An 11237-nucleotide genomic window follows, 5' to 3' on the forward strand; every position below is an offset into this window, starting at 1 on the left:
CAGTGCTGTTTACCATCCAAAAGGTACTGTAAATACTTTATTACTCTTATCACCAGGGTTCTTGTGTCATTCATTTATTCAGTTATTTCATTCTGTCTGAACAACAAATAAAATAAAGAATTGAATTTCTTTGTTTTGTCTTTAAAAAAGTGGGAACAGTCCAAACTAACACCTAACATACAGCGGCAGTAATGTGGAACAGACAACATGTCACTACGTTAATCTTCCAAGTAAATCAGGCTGTAAATATTTTATATAGTGATGACAAATATGCATATTCTCATACAGCTACTTATTAAACTTGCAGCATAAAGAAGGCAGTCATAGAGCTCATAACTTCTGCACACTGTGTCACAAGGTGTAAAGAAAGCTGCAGGAGAACATTCTGCTTGTGCACTTGTAAAGTCTTTAACATTTGACTGTGACCGTCTTTTCACTTTCACCTTTCATCTAAAGTGCATTTAGTGTGAGAGCAGGATGTGTTTCTAATGTGTCATAGTCAAAAGTCAAAAGAAGAGACCTCTGTGGATCATTCAGCTCCTGATAAAAACCTCCTGAACAACGAACACTGAGGGAATTCTCTCTGGGAGAAGTTTTAGGTGGTTGCAATCTGCAGTTCACCAGTAGAGGCCACCAAATCCCTGTAAATCTTCCACACTTCTCCTTAAATAGTATTTGTGGCGTCTTTTTCTCAGCAGATGTTTTGAGTTGTAGTTGCAGGAAAAGCACAGGTGATACAAATGTGTCCTGTTTACTCCAGAGTCAGAGGTCAGCACTCAGCAGGTGTGTGTTGTGTTACAGCTCAGAGCAGCAGCAGAGACCACACTCTGCAGGGCTCAGTGTGAACATGGGGGGCATCTTGTCAAGGTAAGTCATTATTATATTACTTTATAACTTTAGTATCTGTGTTAACTAAAGTGTTTATTACTANGAGGTCAGCACTCAGCAGGTGTGTGTTGTGTTACAGCTCAGAGCAGCAGCAGACACCACACTCTGCAGGGACCATGGGAAGTGACAAGATGGAGTCAAGGTAAGACATTATTATATTACTTTATAACTTTAGTATCTGTGTTAACTAAAGTGATTTTGTTGCTATGTGACCTGAGTCATTTCATTTCATTTGTATCCACACTGACACTAGAGTCAGTAAAATCAACTTCCTTTAGGAGGAAAGTACTTTATAATGAGGAGATTAATCGTTCTGTAGGAACAATATTTACTTTGACTGAAGTTTGTTCTACTGCACTTCTTAATGACCTGTCAGTAAACTCAGGGTGTTTTCACACTTGGTCCTTTTCAAAATGTAACTGCATTCACTGATATTTTGCACACACACAAGTCTGATGATGTCAGTCATTATTATGTTACTTTATAATTGTAGCATGTGTTAGCTAACGTGCTGCTGTTGCTACGTGACCTGTGAAGACAAGTTTACTGTTCCTCAGTGCAGTTCAGGTTTAAAGATCTTGTTTTCTTAGCTAAGCATATTATTAATGTATAGCCAGAGGAAATAATTGGCTGCTGACCACAGTCTTTACTTTGTCTCATCAGACATAAACCTACATTCTGATGTGTTTCTCCTAAACATCCCTCCCAGGAGAAATAAGGAGCAAAAGAACAGATGGACTTGCACAGCACTTCTCTAGTCGTCTGAGCACTCAGAGCACTTTCACACTACTTGTTGATTCTATAAGGGGTTATGAGAAACAGATGAGAATGTAGTAATCTCCAAATAAGAAGATGAGTTATGTCTGATAAGACAAAGAAAACATTGTGGTGAGCAGCACATTTTCCTCTGGGGAGACAAGAGGAAGGTTATTTCTCAGGAGCTGAATTAAAGAAGTATGAAAAATGGTCACAATCTCATATTGATCTTAAACTGAGCTCAGTTACGTCTGGGAGAAATAGGTTGGACAAAGATCTGATTTTGAGTTTTCCCTTCCTCTGGGTATATATTCACATGAATTTCATTTCATGTGTATCCACACTCCAGACGTTAAAGTCAGTAAAATCAACTTCCTTTTGTTACAGATGAAATGACAGTAAATGTTTGGGCCTCTGCACCCTCATAATGATCCCATACGATGGATCAGGATTATTGTTTAAGTGATAAGTGATTACTCTAAAAGTCTGTGTTGATAAAAGAGAGGAATCATTCAGTGGGAACAGAATCAACTTTTACTGAACTTCTCTGATGTCTACTCAGTAGTTTCTGTGTATCCATCAGTTGATGTGTCTGGATGTCTGATCATCTCATTTCCCACCCTGCTGCTCTTTGTGTCTTGTTTACTAGGAGGGCTGAAAGAGAAGCACGGTTCAGTAGGGAAAGGTACGTATGGGTTTGTGTATGTTATGTATTCACTATATGTATACGTTAATATGCTCAATGGAGTTCCTAGAATTATTTTGTCAAAACTACTGGCCTAATGGTCCCCTAGAGGTTTATGGGATGGGGAGAGGGTTTGTTTCTTATTTTTCATTTTGCTATTTTATTTTACTTCCATTGTCTACTATCTTTGTTTATTTAATGCCTGCCATATCTCATGGGTTTTTTATTCATTTATTTTTTATGGAAAAATTCGATAAATAATTGATCACAAAAAAAAGAAGAGCACTGTTCTGTCCCTGTGTTCTGTCCCACACACCACCCCATCTCATGTAAGCTTTTATCATCATTAAAATGTAACTGCATTCACTGATATTTTGCACACACACAAGTCTGATGATGTCAGTCATTATTATGTTACTTTATAATTGTAGCATGTGTTAGCTAACGTGCTGCTGTTGCTACGTGACCTGTGAAGACAAGTTTACTGTTCCTCAGTGCAGTTCAGGTTTAAAGATCTTGTTTTCTTAGCTAAGCATATTATTAATGTATAGCCAGAGGAAATAATTGGCTGCTGACCACAGTCTTTACTTTGTCTCATCAGACATAAACCTACATTCTGATGTGTTTCTCCTAAACATCCCTCCCAGGAGAAATAAGGAGCAAAAGAACAGATGGACTTGCACAGCACTTCTCTAGTCGTCTGAGCACTCAGAGCACTTTCACACTACTTGTTGATTCTATAAGGGGTTATGAGAAACAGATGAGAATGTAGTAATCTCCAAATAAGAAGATGAGTTATGTCTGATAAGACAAAGAAAACATTGTGGTGAGCAGCACATTTTCCTCTGGGGAGACAAGAGGAAGGTTATTTCTCAGGAGCTGAATTAAAGAAGTATGAAAAATGGTCACAATCTCATATTGATCTTAAACTGAGCTCAGTTACGTCTGGGAGAAATAGGTTGGACAAAGATCTGATTTTGAGTTTTCCCTTCCTCTGGGTATATATTCACATGAATTTCATTTCATGTGTATCCACACTCCAGACGTTAAAGTCAGTAAAATCAACTTCCTTTTGTTACAGATGAAATGACAGTAAATGTTTGGGCCTCTGCACCCTCATAATGATCCCATACGATGGATCAGGATTATTGTTTAAGTGATAAGTGATTACTCTAAAAGTCTGTGTTGATAAAAGAGAGGAATCATTCAGTGGGAACAGAATCAACTTTTACTGAACTTCTCTGATGTCTACTCAGTAGTTTCTGTGTATCCATCAGTTGATGTGTCTGGATGTCTGATCATCTCATTTCCCACCCTGCTGCTCTTTGTGTCTTGTTTACTAGGAGGGCTGAAAGAGAAGCACGGTTCAGTAGGGAAAGGTACGTATGGGTTTGTGTATGTTATGTATTCACTATATGTATACGTTAATATGCTCAATGGAGTTCCTAGAATTATTTTGTCAAAACTACTGGCCTAATGGTCCCCTAGAGGTTTATGGGATGGGGAGAGGGTTTGTTTCTTATTTTTCATTTTGCTATTTTATTTTACTTCCATTGTCTACTATCTTTGTTTATTTAATGCCTGCCATATCTCATGGGTTTTTTATTCATTTATTTTTTATGGAAAAATTCAATAAATAATTGATCACAAAAAAAAGAAGAGCACTGTTCTGTCCCTGTGTTCTGTCCCACACACCACCCCATCTCATGTAAGCTTTTATCATCATTAAAATGTAACTGCATTCACTGATATTTTGCACACACACAAGTCTGATGATGTCAGTCATTATTATGTTACTTTATAATTGTAGCATGTGTTAGCTAACGTGCTGCTGTTGCTACGTGACCTGTGAAGACAAGTTTACTGTTCCTCAGTGCAGTTCAGGTTTAAAGATCTTGTTTTCTTAGCTAAGCATATTATTAATGTATAGCCAGAGGAAATAATTGGCTGCTGACCACAGTCTTTACTTTGTCTCATCAGACATAAACCTACATTCTGATGTGTTTCTCCTAAACATCCCTCCCAGGAGAAATCAGGAGCAAAAGAACAGATGGACTTGCACAGCACTTCTCTAGTCGTCTGAGCACTCAGAGCACTTTCACACTACTTGTTGATTCTATAAGGGGTTATGAGAAACAGATGAGAATGTAGTAATCTCCAAATAAGAAGATGAGTTATGTCTGATAAGACAAAGAAAACATTGTGGTGAGCAGCACATTTTCCTCTGGGGAGACAAGAGGAAGGTTATTTCTCAGGAGCTGAATTAAAGAAGTATGAAAAATGGTCACAATCTCATATTGATCTTAAACTGAGCTCAGTTACGTCTGGGAGAAATAGGTTGGACAAAGATCTGATTTTGAGTTTTCCCTTCCTCTGGGTATATATTCACATGAATTTCATTTCATGTGTATCCACACTCCAGACGTTAAAGTCAGTAAAATCAACTTCCTTTTGTTACAGATGAAATGACAGTAAATGTTTGGGCCTCTGCACCCTCATAATGATCCCATACGATGGATCAGGATTATTGTTTAAGTGATAAGTGATTACTCTAAAAGTCTGTGTTGATAAAAGAGAGGAATCATTCAGTGGGAACAGAATCAACTTTTACTGAACTTCTCTGATGTCTGCTCAGTAGTTTCTGTGTATCCATCAGTTGATGTGTCTGGATGTCTGATCATCTCATTTCCCACCCTGCTGCTCTTTGTGTCTTGTTTACTAGGAGGGCTACGGGAAGCATCGAGTCCTTTGACTCTGGTGTGTCCTTGAAGAGTGATTGGTCAAAAGCTGAACCGACTGATTTCAAAGACAGAGTCTCTCCCAGGTAAGTTTTTATTATCATCAAAGGATTTCAAAGACAGAGTCTCTCCCAGGTAAGTTTTTATTATCATCAAAGTGTAACTGCATGCAGTGATATTTTACACACACAAGTCTGATTATTATGATTATTTCACAACCATTGTGACTAGGGTTGGGTACCGAAATTCGGTTCCGAGTAGGAACCGAATCAAAAACGGCGGGTACCGGGTACCCATAAAAATTATTTACTTTCAGTTCTGCTTATCAGTTCCTAGACGCACTAGTAACCTTTCTTACAGTGGCTGCTTAAGAAACGTATCTGCCAGGACCTGTCTGTTATGTGACTACGTCGCGCATTCACACTGAACTTCAGCCAAACACACCAGAGAAACTGAAAAAACAAAACAAAACAAAAAACAACAGAGAAACTGAAAAAACAAAACAAAACAAAAAACACCAGAGAAACTGCAGAAGAAGCAGCTATGGCTAACTGGGCTAACTATGCAAGGTGGGAAACGCTGTACTGCGGTCGTCAACACCAGACACAGCCAGTGCTAATGTTGCTACAAGCAACGTTGGTACCTCGCCAGCAGCCCCGACAGAGACACCGTTCACGTTGGCGAAAAAGAGGCTGACCAAAGATTAAACTGAGGAGTGTCACCGAGCGGTAACAAAGTTTGTGGTTAAAGGACTACATCCCTTCTCAGTCGTCGAGTCTCCGTCATTCAGGTAAGTTAGATAATGTAACGTCGCCTATTTCCATCCTAAATCCTGTGGCAAAAATACTCTATTTCGTATCGTGCATGTGTGTTTCTCTGCAAACGTCAATGACATATATCAACTATAAAATGAATGATCTTGTTCAGAATGAAATCAAAACGAATCTATAAATAGAATAAATACAAAATAGGCATTCTCTATTCGTTTAAAATATTTTCAGCTCTTACAATTGTGTATTTTTGCCACACTGTATTACTGATCTCCTAACATCAAAACAATTACTTTGTTTCTTGATGTTTATTTGCTGTTTTACAGTGAATGCAATGCAGTATAGTATTTTAGCACTAATGCTGCTCAGACAGGAATTTATTTTTGTTAAACATTTTCTTAAAAGACAAAGGAATAAAGATACTTTTGTTAAATAAACATTTGACCTTTTATTTTTCACTATTTTGGAATCGAAGTAAGGAGTCGTTAGGAACCGGAATCGATCAGCAGAACCGGAATCGGAATCGGATTCATAAAAATCCTAACGATACCCATCCCTAATTGTGTCAGAGAATTAGCTCATATAATGAAGTCATGCATAACACCTTTTGCATCATTCCACACACTGTTATCATGTTTGAATTATGTTGCTTTTAATGTTTATTTTCATCCTCATAAAGTAGCATCATAACTCTGATTATCTCACTTGCAGTGAGCTGGACTTTTCATCTTCAGAAAGAAGCACGTTGTGGCACATGATGAAGATTTGGTCGAGTCTTCAGACGACCTGTGAGTCTAATCTGTTAACCTCATTTCCATTGTTTCACACACAGTCTTAAATATTTAGATGAATCTGTGGACATGACTAAAACTTGTTGAGCACAGTCACATTCATCTTTTCTGTCACTTGTATCCACACGCACAGTCACATTCATCTTTTCTGTCACTTGTATCCACACTGATGGAACATAAAGTCAGTAAAATCAACTTCTGTCTCTTAAAGATCAAAATGACTTTAAATATTGGGGCCTTCACACCCTCTAAACACTCAGTGTGTGTGAGAATGATCCTTTTGATGGAGCAGGGTTAATGTGAAAGTGAGAAGTAGGGGTTAAAGAGAGGAGAGAAATTATTATGTGGAAACACAATTAACTTTTTAAGGTGTTTGATCTTGATTTTAATCTTTTAACATAACTTAACAAAGAGATGATGATGGTAAATTTGATCAGTGTATGTTGGGACTAGTTATTGATTGAAAATTTCCCCATCAGTAAATGTTTCACACATTCACTATACTTGTTATAGTTTCCATTAAATTGACATATTATTACATTTTATCCACCTGCAGTTTAACTCTGAGTACATACTGTTTTTATTTTAAATAATATCCTGTGTTTCTGTCAAAAAGGGAGGAGATGAACCAGGAGCTGTCGTCTGAAGTGGGATGGAAACATGGTTGAGGCACCCGTCAGCAGCTGCACCTGATGGTCTCTTCATATAATCATGCCTGCTGATACTTCCTGTATAGTTTCATCATAAACTACACAGAGTCTGTTGTATATTAACACTGGACTGTTTTAGTGATTGAAGTCTGTAGCAACACAGAGACTTTAGATTTAACGTGTACAGATGTGAAGCCCTGACTGTATCTGACTGATCTGTAATTAAAGCTGTTGTCTTGTATTTCTTTCCTCTGTGTTTGACTGTGAGGCTGAGGTTTTCAATTTGAATCCAGTTGAGGGGACAGGTCTGCTCTGATTATGATGATGATGATGATGATGATGATGTACATAGTTGATGTAAAATGGAGGCTGAACCATGAACATAAATTACAGATCACCTGTAAAACATTTTTAATAAATCAGCATCAGATCTAAGAACATGTGAGTGTTTCTGTGACTTCCTGTACAGACTGAAGGCTGCTGGGAAATGTTGGCAAACTGTCAGACTGCTCCTCCTCCTGCTGCAGCCGCCTGATCTCAGTTCATCTCCAACGAGCCTGATATGAGACAGCACTGTGTCCACACTGTGTGCACACTGCATGCAACAGGACAAGCTGTTAAAGGGCAGCTGCAGTCGGATCCTACAACACCAGAGTAGCGACACACATTGGTCAAGCGGAAAGTTGGTCACGTGCCCTCTAGTGGCGGGATAGCGCGTTGCATATCCGACCAAGAATTGGCTGAACTTCAGTATTGCTGCCGACCAGCAATAATAGGAGCATCGATGACCCGTTTTCAGGTAAATATTAACACGTAGTGGTCATTAATTGCTGTGTCATGAATGCCTGCTGTTTTAATAGTGATGTACTTTCAAGTGGCTCCACAACTGACCTGCAGGTCATCAGGTAAGTAGAGTGAAAGAGAGAGTGGGAGTGGGCGTATGTGTTGACACTAGCTGACTTCTCCTGTGCACAGAACCAGGAACTGGAGATGTAAGCTGAAGTCAAGAACCATGAGGCAGATGTGCAGGAGAAAATCAAGGAAGAGGATCTGCTGGGTGCTGTTGAGGAGAAGCTGCAGGGGTGCTGACAGTGCATGAGAACTCCTGAGAGAACTACGAAAATAATCAAAACTTCGATACTTTGTACAGATTTGTGCTGTTTGCTCACACTACTTGTGTTGGACTGGTTAAAGTAAAATAAAAAGTTTCAAATGTGTTTATCTGCAAGAAATTACAGTCAAGCCTACTACATTACAACATCAGCAACCCCATTAATGTAACAAAGCAAATATCTTAGTTACTGAATGTTTCAGTTATTGCAGCTTCATTGTTCGTGAAGTAAGTTACTTTTTTCATTGGAGAAGGCCACTGAGATTATTTACCTGTAAGGTCAGTGGCATTTAACTGCAGATGTTATTCTGTCTCATAAACTATAGTAATACTTCAGGACACTTGGAACAAACAGATTTTCATGTTCATTTCATTTATATAAATGCAGATATATTGTAATAAACCAAGTGAATATGGCTTTTAAAAAGAGTACTGTACTGTTCAAAAACAGTTTCTCAAGCTGTTCATACATTGAGTTGGTGGAGCCTATCGAACCTTGAACCTTTCAATTTGATGTGAATGCTATATGCTGACTAAGCTACACAGGTACCCTGACCCAAGACACCTAAAAGTAAAAACAAGGCCGTTTTCATCAACTTACAAGCAAGTGCACATCAGACATAAAAACAAGGCCGTTTTCATCAACTTACAAGCAAGTGCACATCAGACATACTGTAAGGTAATGCGCTCATGCCCCACTAGAGGGCGCGTGAGGCTTAACTTAACTGGAAGTGTCGTCACTCTGGTATTGTAGGGTCCGAAGCCAAGGTGCAGACACACCAAACCAACATTAAAGGATTAGCGGCGACGAAAGCCAGTGGTGTAGTGGGGGGTATACGCAGGTATACAGGGTATACCCACCTCTTTCTCTGGCTGTTTACAGTTTACCCACCTATCAGCCAAAAAGCCATATGTGAAAGAATAGGGTAGACTGAGTATAGTTGAGACATGTGTACAGTTGAAACACCCTAAATATCTTGCCTGCGCTGCAAGCCTGAGCCGTGATTTTTACTCAGCACATGCGTATTATTGTCCTCTTTGGTGGTGGGAGATTTGAAGAGTGTAGCATCTCCAGTCTGAAGATATCAGCAAAAGTCTTTTTACTAAGGTAAGAATTTCACTTTACCATGTCCCTTCCACAATGAGCAAATTATTATCCTTTTGTGACCACCAAACATAACTTACATCATTGCAAACATTATTCTGTGCCCTAAAAACTCACATATTTCATGCTATCCTAGCATGTTAGGTCACTGCATGATCTAGAGAAATACACAAGGTGGTTAGCGGGGTACAGTTGAGACACAATGTCTCAGCTGTACCCGTGACAGAGTTCTATTACAGCACATGCTGTTAAGTTGTGCAGCCTAAAGATAACAGGTTACAAGTCATAAAAAGACCACAAACAAAGAAAATGGAAATAAAATTTAATATTTGTGATACTTGAACTGTGTTATATTAATGGACATCTTTTTTAACCATGAATGATATAAGGATAATTTAGCGTGTGGTGTAATAGGCAAGGTGGTAGAACGGGTACAGTTGATACAGCCTTTGTGGGATGTGTAGCCTAGCCTACTTCAGAGTTCAGAAATATAAAAGCATGCAGTGTGTGTGTGTGTTAGCTATGTTGTGTAGCCTGTATGGACTTTTTTGTCTATGATTGTCTTCTTGTGCTATGCCTATTGCAGGATGCCCCGCTTCAGAGCTAGCACCACAAATAGGGGAGTGCCAGCACAGGGCCTCAGAAGTGGTGCAGGAAGGGAGGTCAATTAGGAGTGTAGCTAAGGAATTTTGCAGTCCTGTTGAATTTATATTGAAATATCTTGTCAAATTGTCATTTTATTAAAAAGTTTATTGCATTTACAATTGATGTTCAGTCATCATCAATGGGTTTCAATAGGTGTGTCAACTGTACCATGGTAAAAATGCACCTCATGTTTATGACCTGATTGTGGAAAAAATAAACAACTTATAAATGATATTCATCAATAATAACTTAGTATACAAACAAATTAAACTGCATATGAAAAGTCACTTATTTTCAGTGTATAGTTTTTGTGCAATATCTGTTCAAAAATGGAGAAGCAAAAAGTGTCTCAACTGTACTCAGTCTACCCCACCCATTTCCTCTTCTGTAACTTACCCATTTCCGTAGCAGTGCACCCACCCCATCAACTACCACTACACCACTGATGAAAGCCAACTGTTGCATCGTCTACGTCGCCTCACGTCACCCTGTGTCAGTTGCTTTAGAGTAAGAAAGTCCGTGCTTCATAACACCCAGTGTTTGTCTCTCCTCCCCTACAGGTCTGGAAATAAAAAAGGAAGTCACCTCTCGCTGGTGCTCTTTTGTCATCTGTGGCGCAGTTATTTTTCCCACTTAAAGGTATTGTAACAACATCTTTTATATACTTTATTATTATATTAATCTTATCGCCAGGGTCCTTGTGTCATTGTGTCATCAATTATTTCATCCTGTTTGAAAAAAGAACAAGAATTAAACTGAAAAAAAGCTTCAGCGTTGTGCATTGTGTGCTTGTCATCTTCACTGATCTTGCCAGCAAGCTTTTCATCCTCCTCAGTGGAGTTCATGTTGAAAGCGTACAACTCCAAGCTGTTTTAGCAAATACCTTGTCACACTGAGCGTCGTCTTCAGCCTTGTACTTCTCAGCTTCCTGAACATTTAGTGTGAGAGCAGGATGTGTTTCTAATGTGTCATAGTCAAAAGTCAAAGGAGCTGTTAATAGTATTTGTGTCGTCTTTTTCTCAGCAGATGTTTTGAGTTGTAGTTGCAGGAAAAGCACAGGTGATACAAATGTGTCCTGTTTACTCAGAGTCAGAGGTC

The 11237-nt window shown here is 38.8% G+C and overlaps 1 protein-coding gene and 3 long non-coding RNA genes across 24 annotated transcripts in view; 3 read left to right on the forward strand and 1 right to left on the reverse strand.

Moving 5' to 3' along the window:
* Positions 1-7519, forward strand: part of LOC126401483 (uncharacterized) — a 47674-nt gene extending 40155 nt beyond the window's left edge. For 13 of the 17 annotated variants that reach the window (XM_050062809.1, XM_050062803.1, XM_050062807.1 and 10 more), the window contains 3 exons: positions 5052-5153; positions 6549-6625; positions 7245-7519. In XM_050062809.1, the coding sequence (XP_049918766.1) occupies positions 5052-5153; positions 6549-6625; positions 7245-7255 (190 nt within the window). In that variant the 3' untranslated portion in view covers positions 7256-7519. Of the gene's footprint in view, positions 1-5051; positions 5154-6548; positions 6626-7244 lie in introns of those variants that run through there. The other 4 variants (XM_050062799.1, XM_050062796.1, XR_007571072.1 and 1 more) reach the window with 3 other exon arrangements.
* LOC126401491 (uncharacterized) overlaps positions 1-11237 on the reverse strand; it is a 29454-nt gene that overhangs the window by 13416 nt on the left and 4801 nt on the right. The window lies entirely within an intron of this gene.
* LOC126401492 (uncharacterized) lies at positions 173-5043 on the forward strand. Of its 5 annotated transcripts, none has more exons than XR_007571080.1 (4): positions 173-768; positions 935-1030; positions 1552-2329; positions 4310-5043. It is a non-coding gene; the product is annotated as an uncharacterized LOC126401492 (long non-coding RNA). The 5 variants fall into 5 exon arrangements; XR_007571081.1 differs by lacking the exon at positions 1552-2329 and adding an exon at positions 2931-3708; XR_007571082.1 differs by lacking the exon at positions 1552-2329.
* On the forward strand, positions 7821-8495 carry LOC126401495 (uncharacterized). The gene is made up of 2 exons (XR_007571085.1): positions 7821-8077; positions 8254-8495. It is a non-coding gene; the product is annotated as an uncharacterized LOC126401495 (long non-coding RNA).

Source organism: Epinephelus moara, chromosome 14 (genome assembly GCF_006386435.1).
Source record: "Epinephelus moara isolate mb chromosome 14, YSFRI_EMoa_1.0, whole genome shotgun sequence".
In the NCBI taxonomy this organism is placed as follows: domain Eukaryota; kingdom Metazoa; phylum Chordata; class Actinopteri; order Perciformes; family Serranidae; genus Epinephelus; species Epinephelus moara.